This window comes from Gopherus evgoodei, chromosome 4 (assembly GCF_007399415.2).
Source record: "Gopherus evgoodei ecotype Sinaloan lineage chromosome 4, rGopEvg1_v1.p, whole genome shotgun sequence".
Taxonomy (NCBI): Eukaryota; Metazoa; Chordata; order Testudines; family Testudinidae; genus Gopherus; species Gopherus evgoodei.
This window is the reverse complement of record NC_044325.1, coordinates 115,873,600-115,885,887: the sequence shown is the minus strand read 5'-3', so window position 1 is coordinate 115,885,887 and position 12,288 is coordinate 115,873,600. Positions and strand designations below refer to the sequence as shown.

Sequence of the window (12,288 nt, the reverse complement as noted above, 5' to 3'; positions counted from 1 at the left end):
CACTGATTGTCTCAAACATTGTGCATTTTTTCTCTAAATATGCTGCAATGTCAGAAATATCTCATGATGAGGTTGAGTCACAGGGGTGGTGTGAGCCTATGCTGGCCACTAACAATGATACAAGCCTCATCTCAGCCAATCAGATTTTGCAGTCCAGAAGTGCCATATACTTGGTTTTTATAAATAGAGACTGCCCCAAATCAGACATATGTAAAGAAGCAAAATTTCCATTTAAACAAGTTCTTGTAGCCATATTTACGCCAAGGCAGAGCTGTCAGGTGATAATTGTTTCTAACCTAGTTGTAACATGCTTTCCTTGAATCACTGGGGGACCCCACTTCAGGAAATCATCCTTCCTCAGGAGAGCACTCGAGCATGTGTGTAAATTTCCTTTGAAATCAATGGGTCTTTAGCATGTGCTTATAAGTAAGCACGTGGCTTTACTGCTTTCCTGAATCAGGACCTTGGAATGGTGCAAAAATCTTCCTTAGCTCTGAAAATATCGATGTAACAGCTCCTAACTGGCAGCACCCAGACAATGCTTGCTGTTAGCAAGGGGGACACACTCCTCCACATGTGGGAGAATTTCTTGATGATCTCTTTTGGCCCATAGAAGCAAATAACCACTACATGTGGTCATCACTCCACTGTCTAGTGTGCTCTTTAGTGTCAAAGGTGTTGCTGGAACTCCAGAGACACACTATTGGCTCTCTCAAATGGAGAGTTTTCTGGTCGCCAGCTCTTAGGGTAAACAACGCCCCCCACAGGCCATAGAAGACAACATGCTCCAAGGGAAGCATTATTTAGTTTAGAAACATCACTTCCTACTGCATGTTCCTCTAGCCTTTAGCCAAGAGACTGGACTTACTTGTCAGTCTGTGTCCTAAAGTGTCCTTCTAATAAAGCACTGATATGTGGAGATCTTGCTATCTCTGCTGTGTTTAACTCAGTGAACAGTGTGCCTGAACTAGAATGTATGTTCCCCAAAATACATACTTACCCAAGCTGCTGGACTTTCTCCCAGAACTCAAATCTATCTGCCGAGTCATCCATGAGGTGGCTGCTTTGTATGAGACATTTGCAAACTGGGGTGAAATAAGATGAAGGCTTTGTTCCTGGTGTGGCTGCATTGGTGAGAGTCCTCATATAGACATGGTTTATTCTGGGTCAATGCTGTTTGCTCTGGTGTAGATAAACCAGTGGCTGAAATCCCAATGTAGAAAAGGTCCAAGTTACAGATCCACCAAAACCTCACTGTGCAGAGATTTCCCTGCCTCCAGCCCCAGATTTCCCCATGACAAATCCTTCATCTTCTTCCCTGATCACATCCAAATGGACTCTTCTCCCAGTCCTCTTCCCCCTAACCCAGGCATGGTTTTCCTTCCTGCTTCCTAAACACCATTCTTCTGGACAGATGGTAGTTTACCGATTGAGTCACTGCTGCCTTGGGCCCCTCCAAGGAGATGGAATCTCAAGAGTCCGAGACACCTGCCTTCATCGCCCCTGTTTGTTAATGGGAATCACAGCAGGGGTTCTCAAGCTAGGGGTCAGGTCCCCTCAGGGGGTTGCAAGGTTATTACATAGGGAGTCGCGAGCTGTCAGCCTCCACCCCAAACCCTGCTTTGCCTCCAGCATTTATAATGGTGTTAAATATATAAAAAAAAATTTTTAATGGATAAGGTGGGGTCACACTTAGAGGCCTCCTCTGTGAAAGGGGTCACCAGCACAAAAGTCTGAGAATCCCTGCTCTAGAAAGACTGAGCCTCCTGCAGCTGCCACCAGGCCCTGCAAAGAGAATCCATGTTAAGAAAGGTATAGTTTGTTTGCTTGTTAATGGCTGAATGGATGCTGGAAGTGTCTTCGGTTTCATTTGACTTCAGGTTTCGGAGCATCACCAAGCAGTATTTCCGGAAGGTGGATGGTATCTTTGTGATGTATGACATCACTGATGAGTGCTCCTTCATGGCAGTGCAGAACTGGATGAGTAGCATCCAGGTAAGAGCGAGACACGTTTGGGTTTGTTTTTGACATGCCGGCATTGCTCAAGATTCTCCTTTTACTGTAATGACCCCGCATGGACCTGCCCTAGAAAGGAGACCATTCAAAGCAGCCATGTTGTATGCTAGTAAAGGCCTGGAAGGTCCTAAGGTCTGTAAGGTATTCAAACAGTACTAACCATAATAGCAGACATAGATAGCTAAGATTTAGTTTGGGTGATTGTAGTAGATAGGAATTGGGTAGTATTCTGTTCGGTTATTTGGAAGCCACTAGTGGGCCTCCTTGTCTTCTGTTGCAGAAGTCACTAAAACCTAGCAGAGCAACAGTGTATTTATGTAGCTAAGTGTAGCATGTTTGTATATATTTAGTAAACTTGATTATTTGGAACTCAGCTGTTTCCTAATATTCTTACTGTTGTGCAGAGAGCAAAGACATGATAATGGTCTGTTTTGATCAAAAGCCCTTTGAGGCAGAGACTGTCTCCTACTATGTGTATGTGCAGCACCTAACACAATGAGGACCTGACCTCAATTTAGAACCTCTATGCATTAATGTAACACTAATAATAAATACATTGTCTTCCAACCCCTTTTCCAGTTTGTTGTAACTTTCACAAACATATTATTTTGGAGCGACGTTATTCTGCAAAAATCTCAATTGATTTGCAAGAGGTTTTTGTGTGTGTGTGTGTGTGTGTGAAAGTTTGAAAGCAAAATCATTTCAGATATATTTGAGTTGTGGGGAGAGGAAAGGGATGAATACTTCCCCTATATGTTCTGAGTAGATATTTTGTCTATGGGTGATGCAAAGCAGAAGCTGAGAATGTCAAACTTTGCTTGTTTTGTAGATCACCCTGAGACATAAAAATCAAGCCAAGGTTGAAATAAATCTGCTCAGTTTTTATTAATAACATCAGCAAGTTTGTGCATACCCATTAGAAATAGTTTGGTCATTTTTCCCCAAGGAATTTTAAGGATTCAAGGCCAAGATTTTCAAAAATGTCTAGTGATTTCAGGTGCTTTTTTTTTTTTTTTAAATCCAGCCTGAAACCTGAAAGGGGCCTAATTTTCAGAATGTGCTGAGTACCTGCCCTGAAAATCAGGCCACTGTGGGCACCCAAAAATGGAGGCATCTAAAATCTCTAGTCACATCTGAGAATTTGGCCCATATTTTTCACCTGACTCTAAGCCTCAGTAGTTCAAATGTTGTGGATGGTGCAGAGTAGAATACTTAAGTTCGGAGATGATCCAGGGTCAAATGCTGAAGTTCTTATTCAAGTTGACTTCCAGTGAAGTTATAGGGAGGTTTTACCTAAATAAGGGACTTCAAATGTGACCCCTGAATGACAGCTGCTACTAAAATGCTATGTGAGGGCTCAAATTTGCTTACCCTGTTTAGCCTGTGGATTTTCAGTTAAGGATGACTGGGTTCAGCAGGCATCAAGCTGAATGGCTCCAGACCAAGGAAATTCAGGCTCTACAGGAAAAACTGGCAGGTCTTTTAAATTCTCATTGGGCAGATTCTTTCTTCTTTTAAAAAGCCAGTGAAACTAAATACAACTCCTCTTCCCCCCTTTAAAATTCCATTTCCTCCCTAGCCCACTCACCGAAACCCTGGCATTAAGGTTTGATAAATCAACCACTTGGAATCAGCATGTTCCCATAGTTTCACTTCCTTTCCCAGTGTCACTTGAAGAGCTTGCAGAACAATTCCTAAATAAATGAAATCTCCTGGCATGCTGGCAGGTCCCATGGGGTTTGCTCCTGCTTTCACGGAAGTCAACGGCAAGGCTTCTGTTCATGTTGGCAGGAGCAGTATCCAGCCCCAAGATACTCCTGTCTTCCAGACGGTTCTCACGGGGGCCTTGCTCTGTCTACCCTACAGGAAGGGATTGAGGATGGGGCCATGATCTTTCTACTTGGAAACAAAATGGATGCAGCAGAGAGAGAGACCCAGCATGTGCCCAAGATGGAGGGGGAAAGGCTGGCGAAGGTGCGGCTCTGTATGCTACTCCTTGCTCCAAAGGTTTTGTAGATTTCGCTCTGGTCTGGTTTGCTTGCTCTCTGCCATATTTAGGAAATGGGAGGGGACTCTCCTATGCTCACAGCTATTGCAGAGTATGGTTCTGCCCCTGTCATAAACAGATAGCTAAGGGTTAATGTCTCTTTCACCTGAAGCACCTGACCAGAGGACCAATCAGGAAACCGGATTTTTCAACTTTGGGTGGAGGGAATTTTGTGTCTGAGGTCTTTGTTTTCTGGCTGCCTGCTTTCTCTGAGCTTTGGAGAAGTAGTTTCTGTTTTCTAATCTTCTGTTTCTAAGTGTAAGGACAACTATATGGTTTCTTTGTCCTTACACTTAGAAACAGAAGATTAGAAAACAGAAACTACTTCTCCAAAGCTCAGAGAAAGCAGGCAGCCAGAAAACAAAGACCTCAGACACAAAATTCCCTCCACCCAAAGTTGAAAAATCCGGTTTCCTGATTGGTCCTCTGGTCAGGTGCTTCAGGTGAAAGAGACATTAACCCTTAGCTATCTGTTTATGACAGCCCCCCCAACAGCCAAGCTCCCCTAGACTTCAGTGGTGCAGGGTGAAATCCTTAAATGATAATTAAGACAACTATTTTTTTCACTGAGGTCGTGGAAGTCATGGAATCTGTGACTTCCGGCAACCTCCATGAATTCAGCCCTGTCGGCCAGAAGCTGTGGGGGTTTCCAGCTGCCATGGGAGGTGGGGCCGCAGCTCTTGGTCGCCACAGACAGCGGGGGTCCTTCAGAGCTCCCGGCTGCCATGGGTGGTGGGGGTACCCCAGAACTCTGAGCCAGGGGACCCTGGAGCTCCAAGCCTGCATAGGCGGTGGGAGCCCCCAGAGCTCAAAGTGGCCCCCACAACTGCCCAACCTCTGCAGGCGGTGTGGGGACCCCTCAACTGGACTCCCCATTTTGTCACAGATATTTTTAGTAAAAGTCAGGAACACGTCATGGGCTTCCATTAATTTTTCTTTATAGCTCGTGATCTGTCCATGACTTTTACTAAAAATATCCGTGACGAAATCTTAGCCTTAATGATAATATCAAGTGGCCAGCTTGTGATGGACCCTGACTCTGGAAGAACTCTTTGTGCTTGGGTCGGTGCATCCTTAAAGTGAATTTGACCCCTCAGGGTGAGGATGCAGCCCACAGCATTCCTTTGAAATAGTGACCGTTTAACCAGGGATCTAGCAAGTCTGCCAGTCCACGCTCTTGGCATACCCTAGTTTTGCCAGGAATGCACTGGTTGATTATGAAATGAGAATTTATTTTCCAGGTTTCAATGTCTAGTGGTCCCTGCCTCCCCTTAGCCAAAAAGATTCCTGCACTGGGCCTTGCTGCATTGAATTGTGTAGTGGAGCAGGAGGTGCTCCAGATTGCACCTGACCAGGATCTTGTCTCTCCCAGATTCCACTGCATGGCAGCACAAACAGGCCAGTGAGGGGACATTTCCCCCTGTCCTTCCAGCAGCTAAAAGACCCAACCCAGTGCTCCCCTGGGCTGCTAGAGCTTTGACACACTCTTGATGCCAGGGCCCCAACTAGACCTGTGTGTGTGTGTGTGTGTGTGTGTGTGTGTGTGTGTGTGTGTGTGTGTGTGTGTGTGTGTGTGTGTGTGAGAGAGAGAGAGAGAGAGAGAGAGAGACTAGGTGTGATGGGTGGTGGGGGTTGACAGCGGCAGAAGTTATCTTCTCACTCTCCTTTCCTGCAGGAATACAAGGCTGTCTTTTATGAGTGCAGTGCTATGACTGGCTATAACATCCTGGAGCCCATGTTACATATGGCAAGGTGAGTGGAGCGGAACAGCATCACCCTGGTACCTTTTTCAGCCATGGCCAAGCTGCTACAATCTCTCTCAGGTACAGGCAAGGAGAAGGGGGGTTCATCTGAGGTAGAACTTGGTCCCAAAAGAGAAGCTGGGGTAGCACATTGTTTTTGGTAACTCAACAGACTGAGGTGTTAACATGCCAGAGGAGTGGTTGTTGTCTTCCCCTGTGTGTGGAAAGCACCTTGTTTGGACACTGTCACATCCTAAGGAAAGATCAGAGCTTGTCAAAATGTTTGGACTACTTTTGTTTTGGTTTTGTGGCCAAAAAAGGCCTTTTAAAAAAATCCCCAAATTAAATTTCTAGGTTTTTCTATGGAAACTGGACAATTTTAATTTTTAGTTTTCATTTTTTCCTTTCTCCTCCCTTTCTTCTGCTTTTTTCATATTTCTTTTTTAGTGGTCAAATGGGAAAAGGGCAGGGAAACAAAAAATGTCAAATCTGAAAAAATTTCATTTTTAAATTGTTTCAAAAAATTCACAAACATTTTTTGGGGAAACAAAGAAAAAGAATTTATCTTTGAAACACAAAAGTTTGTAACATCTTTTTACAATTTTTGACCCACTCTAGTAACTAACAGTTTATTAAGCTGTGTTTCTAATGTAGTGTAATATTACCACCTAGCTCTTATAGGGTGCCTTTCATCAGTAGACCTCAAAGTGCTTTACAAAGGATGAAGCATTCCCATTTTACAGATGGGAAAACTGAGGCACACTACTTGTCCAAGGTCACCCAGTAGGCTAGTGGCAGAGCCAGCAATAGATCCCACATCTTTTGAGTCATAGGCCAGTGCCCTACCCACCATAACACACTGCCTCCTCTAGTAGATGCTACTTCCTACTCTGCATCGATTTGGAATTTCTCACCAATATTGTCTGTTTGTCTGTCTTTTATGTAGTCCAACTCCAAAAGAAGACCCGCTCTCACTATTTCCCTTCACTCTTCAACATCTAGTTTATTCTTGCCTGATGGGGACCAGGAAGCAGGCAATATCAGACTGCTGTGTTCTTGAACTGCTAATGTGTTGATCATTCCAGGCTGCTGACAGCTCAAGAGGACAAGCAGAGGGAAAGTGCCCTGCACCTGGAAGAGTACCACAAGAGGAAGGGATGCTGCATGTGATGAAGTAAAGAGCATTCCTCAGGAGCATGTGGGGGCTGCACATGGCTGGCTGGTTATCAGCTCCATAGGGACTCAGGAAGGTGCAAGCTTGTCCCAAGAAGGAACATCCAGACGTTAAAATGAAGCAAGCTTGTTGCAACAGAATAATTCTAATCTCCCTCCCCACCTCTATCCCTATGCTCTCATACAACTGCAGCATTCCCCTCCTCCCCCAACTCCAGGGACATACTGCTTGAGATGTTGCATTGGCTTCACAGAAACTGGTTCTCCCCTTTGCTTGTTCCTTTTGTGTCACACACAGGTGAACGGAGGGCACCTCTAACACTCCGTTTTAAATAAGCTAAAGCAATGTCCAGCTGTGTAATAAAGAGATGATTATTTTAAACTTGGAAACAGCACTGGGAGTGTTGGTGTGTCTTAAAGGCAATGTTTGCTTGGCCTTTGGGAGCAGACTGACTAATCAGAGTTACTCAACTATGTAACCTGTGCTAGGAGAGCATGGCTCTTTGTCTCCTTCTAATGACTGCGCCACTTAAAAGGTGTCTGAGTCTAGAGAGGTAGGCCTTTAGTTCAGTAGTTTTCAAACTTTTTTTTTGGTGACGCTGTTGAAGAAAATTGTTGATGCCTGCGACCCAACGGAGCTGGGGATGAGGGGTTCAGGGTGTGGGAGTGGGTTCTGGGCTGGTATAGGGGGCTGGGGTGCAGGAGGGGGTCAGGTCTCTGGGCTGGAGGTGCAGGCTCTGGGATGAGGCTGGGGATGAGCGGTTTGGGGTGCAGGAAGGGGCTCCGGGTTGGGGGGAGGCTCAGGGCTGGGACAAGGGATTGGGTCACAGGGTTGGGGTGTGGGCTTCTCTCGGGCAGCTCCCAGTCAGTGGCGCAGTGGGGATACTAAGGCAGGCTTCCTGCCTGTCCTGGCACTGCGGACTGCACTGCACCCTGCAGGCCAATGAGAGTGCGGAACCAGTGCTCAGGGTGGAGGCAGTGCACAGAGCCCGTTGGCCCCACCACCACCACCGGGGAGCCGGACCTTCTGCTAGCCGCTTCCGGGGCACAGTGTGGTGTCAGAACAGGTAAGGTCTAGCCTGCCTTAGCCAGGCAGCACCGCCAATGGGACTTTTAACAGCCCGATCAGCAGTGCTGACCGTAGCCACCACGCCCCAGTGCCTGACATTCTGCAACCCAGTACTGGGTTGCAACCCACAGTTTGAAAACCACTGCTTTAGTTCAAGTAGTGAATGCTTATAGCTCTGAAGGTGCCTGGTTCAAACCCCAGCGTCAACCCAAACAGCATTGGTTCTATCTGGCTTTTGCACTTGTGTTTTTTGAAGGGAGGTGTAGGCCTCATGGCATTTTGATCTAAGGTTATAATTAAACCTTTTTTGCTGCTTTCTAGGTAGGAACATGGACATGTTATGGTCCTAACATCTGTTGTTAATCTTTCAACTAAAGCCAGCTGAGAAGATGACACTGGAGTAGTTGACACTAGCTTTCTTCTTTGCTCAATGCACATGGATTCTGCTGGTGAAGTTTGGAGGATAGCACAGAGCTGCCCAAACTCAAGCCCCTGATTGAGCAAACCTCTGAACTCGGGGGAAATTCAGCCTGGGATTGTAGCTAGCCTGGGACTTTAAGGATTGGGTCTAGCTGCCGTTGATGCCAGGCTGCCAAACTCCAGAGGGTTAGGACCTGTGGCAAATTCACAGAGCTCTGCAACCCTTTCATGCCTGAGGCTATGTTGCAGCTATCCTGGGAAGAAGCCTGTCTGTCACTTGCTGGCTGCAGCTCCTGAATAGCTCAGGAGGGGGTCACCTCCTGATTCCTGAATAGCTCTACTTGCTATCCCTATAGAGCACACCCGGCACTAAGGCCCTTGTGCCCTGCTTCAGGTATCAGTGAAGCAGGAGCAGTAAGCAAACAAGTGGCATTTCACTCCACCCCTGGTGGACAGGGCCCCAGGCTGGTTGCTGCTAGTTCAACAGCATTGTCTGACCCTGGTGTAGAGAAGTTGCTTGGCGTGTTGCAGTTGTGTCACTGCAACTGCTACCGACACGTTTTGCTACCATGAACAGCCACTGGCCTGTAAGGACACCCTCTTTTACAGCTTTGTCATAATATGCTACTGTCAATGGTAGTCTGTGGGTAGTGTCAGAATTTGCTACTTGTTTCTGACACTGCCCCAGCAGGTTTATCAAAGGATCAGGCGTTTGTGTTCCTGTATTTCCAAGTCAGGAATGGTTTAATGGGAAGGGTCAGATCTCACAGCCGTAGCTCAGTCTCGCAGGGGAAGGGATGAAACAACAGGGAACATTTTCGAGAGCACTTAGATGGCAGCCCCATTTTACAAAAGAGAATTTAGCACATAAGCCCCCTTTCCATTCAGTGAGACTTAGACTCCTAAGTGCCTCAGGTCTGCGCTGCACACTGGTTTTGTATCACAATAACTCTGTCAGTTGGCGGGGGGGGGGGGGGCAGGAGGGGAGCTCGTTACTAGTATACACAAATCAGTAGAACCCCTGGTGTGGTCACAGTTACGCTGGGATAAGGGCACTTATACCACTACAGCTGTTCCCCTTCCTTTACAGGACTAAATTCTGCTGGTTTTAAACCTTTATCCTGGTATAACTGAGTCCACACTATGGGGGTGGGTTGTAACACCTTAAGCACTAAAATGGCACAACGTTTGTGTGTGGACAAGGATGAAGTCGCTTTTGAAAATGTCTCTTAGGCTCCCAAATCACTTTTGGAAAATTGACCAAACATAGCTAAGCCCAGAACTCAGCCTGCCCCCTGTGGTACATAACCATAATACATTATGTGCCCCCAAAGATACAGCCTGTGGTTAGAATATCTGTCACAATCACATCTTTTAAATGTGATGTATAATAATAACAAGCCAAATCAGGGCAAGCTGATTTGTAGGGTGACACATAAGTTTTGAACTCACCCTTTGTCTTTTATGTTTCCATCTGAATTTTACTAGTGCATCCTGCCATGTTTTTAATGTCACGTCAGGGATACTAACAGATATGCACTGAAATAAAAATAACCACTTTGGAAGGCCATTCGTCTTCCCCTAGGATGCCCTGCTTAGCCAAGAAATTTCATATTTTTTCTGTTCCTTCAAAATCTTTTATTATTTTATTCCATAATGGAGGGTAATTTGCCTTTAAAAGCTTTTCATGTATCACCACAGTAATTCTTCCTAAATATTGTAAAGATTCCCTTTACCCATTTAAATGTATGTAGCTGACATATCCTTTGGGGGATATTAGGTCCTAAAATTTCAGATGTATCATAGTTTATTTTGAAGCTTGATACCTGATCTTTGTTTTGTTTCCCCTTAGCAACCTCCTTGGATTTATCTCTGTGCAGTCAGGCGGGATCATATTAAACACATACACTGAGGTGTAGATGATATTCATAAACAGTAATACAGACATCTCCCTCAATCTCTACAAGGCACATCCTGCCAGGCCCACGGTACACGATAAAGGGCAGATTGGCTGCCATCAAAAGAGTGTCACCGAGAAACCACAGGGCAGAACAGTACTAAGAAAAATACTCTGGAAGAGGGGCAAAGGAGGGTCCTCTGTTATTATGGTGCCATTGGAAAGACTCTCATTGGCTTTGATGGGCTTTGGATCAGGCTCTAATTTCTCAAAGGAAACCCAGCCTTGATTTGCCAAGACTGTAGCGCACTAATTCCATATGAGAAAATGACTTTTCTTAGCCATCAGCCCCAGTGACAGTGTTAGCTTTCCACTTTTTTAATTAGCATAATGAAGCTTTAGTATTTGTTGTGTGCTCTGAGAGCTATTTACAGCCTGTAGAGCTGTTGCTCAGGGAATCGTAGCTTGCCCTTGTGCTGCTAACACTCATTGTTTTGTCACCATTCATTGCTGCTGTTATATAACTCAAACTGATTGCACTTCAGGCCTGTCCTTCTGTTTCCTCTCTTCCTGCCTTACCCTTCCCTTTCCTGGAGATGTGGGCACTGCCCATCCTGAATTATTAGCAGCTCTGAAAAATATCTGAACAAGCCGTAGAAGATCTGGGCCTTATGTCTTGGTGGTTCTGACATTTTAAACCTTAGTTGGCATGTGTAATGAGTCTTTTCAGTTGTGAAACTTACTTATATAGTGAAACGTGCTATTAGCACATGTTGAGCCTGGACACAGCCTGGACCCTGCTCTAGGGGATTTTGGGGGGATGGAGAGATATGGGGTTCTATGCAGATATCATTCATGTCTGATCTATATATCAAATGTTTGTGTCGTGGACTCTTCCCTTCCTCTTCTGGACTGCTCAGACCCATCTCCCCTCCCACTCCCATTCATAAGCCTGTAGCATCTCTGGGATGACCATAGCAGTGGCTGATGTAGAAAAAACAAGGTAAGGAAAGTATTTTTAGCTGCTTTTAGTGCAAGGTAGCAGGTGGAAACAAGTCTGAGACCTAGCACCATGTGACCAGCCTGTTCTCTGCAGATCACCAACAAGTGTTCCTGTTTAGGGACCTGTCATAAGTAGATTGTTAAGGGTTAATGTCTCTTGTACCTGTAAAGAGCTACAAGCAGGGAACTGGACACCTGACCAGAAGACCAATTAGAAAACAAGATACTTTTAAATTTGGGTGGAGGGAAACTTTTGTGTGTGTTCTTTGTGTTTTGTGTGTTCTTCTCTCAGGGGGTCTGAGAGAGACCAGACATTACTACAGGCTCTCTAAGTTTCTTTTCATATAGTAAGTAAAAACAGGCGGTTTAGGCTTTTTGATTGTTTTTACCCTATTTGCAATTGTGGATCTGACTGGTTAACTTTTATATGTGTAGTTGCTGGGAATATTCTGATTTGTATTGGTACTGGGGGGAAAGTCTCTTTCTGGTGTCTGTAAGCTATAGGACCCTGTAAGATTTACATCTTGAAGTTACAGAGATAATTCTTTACTTTTTCCTTCCTTTTATTAAAAGCTTTCTTTTTTTTTTAGAGAACCTGATTGATTTTTTCTTCCTTGTTTCCCTTGTGTTATTCCAGGGGATTGGGATAACTCACCAGGACGAGTGGGGGGGGGGGAAGACGGGAGGGGGAGAGATAGAATCTCTCTTTATTTTCCTTGAATCTGTTTGCCTCTTTGTGGAAGGGAAGGGAGATGCTTCTCTGTATGGTGATTTAGAGGTTAGATCAGTATCTCTCAGGATAGCCCAGGGAGGGAAATTCTGAGAGGGGGAAAGGTGGGGGGAATGGTTTATTTCTCCTTGTTTTAAGAACCCAAGGGATCTGGGTTCTTGGGGTCCCCAGGGAAGGTTGGGGAGGTCAGAG

General features: G+C 45.4%; 1 protein-coding gene across 6 annotated transcripts in view; it reads left to right on the top strand.

Annotated features, from left to right (window-relative positions):
* CRACR2B (calcium release activated channel regulator 2B) overlaps window positions 1-7,359 on the top strand; it is an 80,583-nt gene extending 73,224 nt beyond the window's left edge. For 3 of the 6 annotated variants that reach the window (XM_030560669.1, XM_030560668.1, XM_030560666.1), the window contains 4 exons: window positions 1,881-1,995; window positions 3,883-4,023; window positions 5,739-5,815; window positions 6,752-6,884. In XM_030560669.1, coding sequence (XP_030416529.1) covers window positions 1,881-1,995; window positions 3,883-4,023; window positions 5,739-5,815; window positions 6,752-6,881 — 463 coding nt within the window. In that variant the 3' untranslated portion in view covers window positions 6,882-6,884. The other 3 variants (XM_030560664.1, XM_030560663.1, XM_030560667.1) reach the window with 3 other exon arrangements.
* The last annotated feature ends 4,929 nt before the right edge of the window (window positions 7,360-12,288 follow it).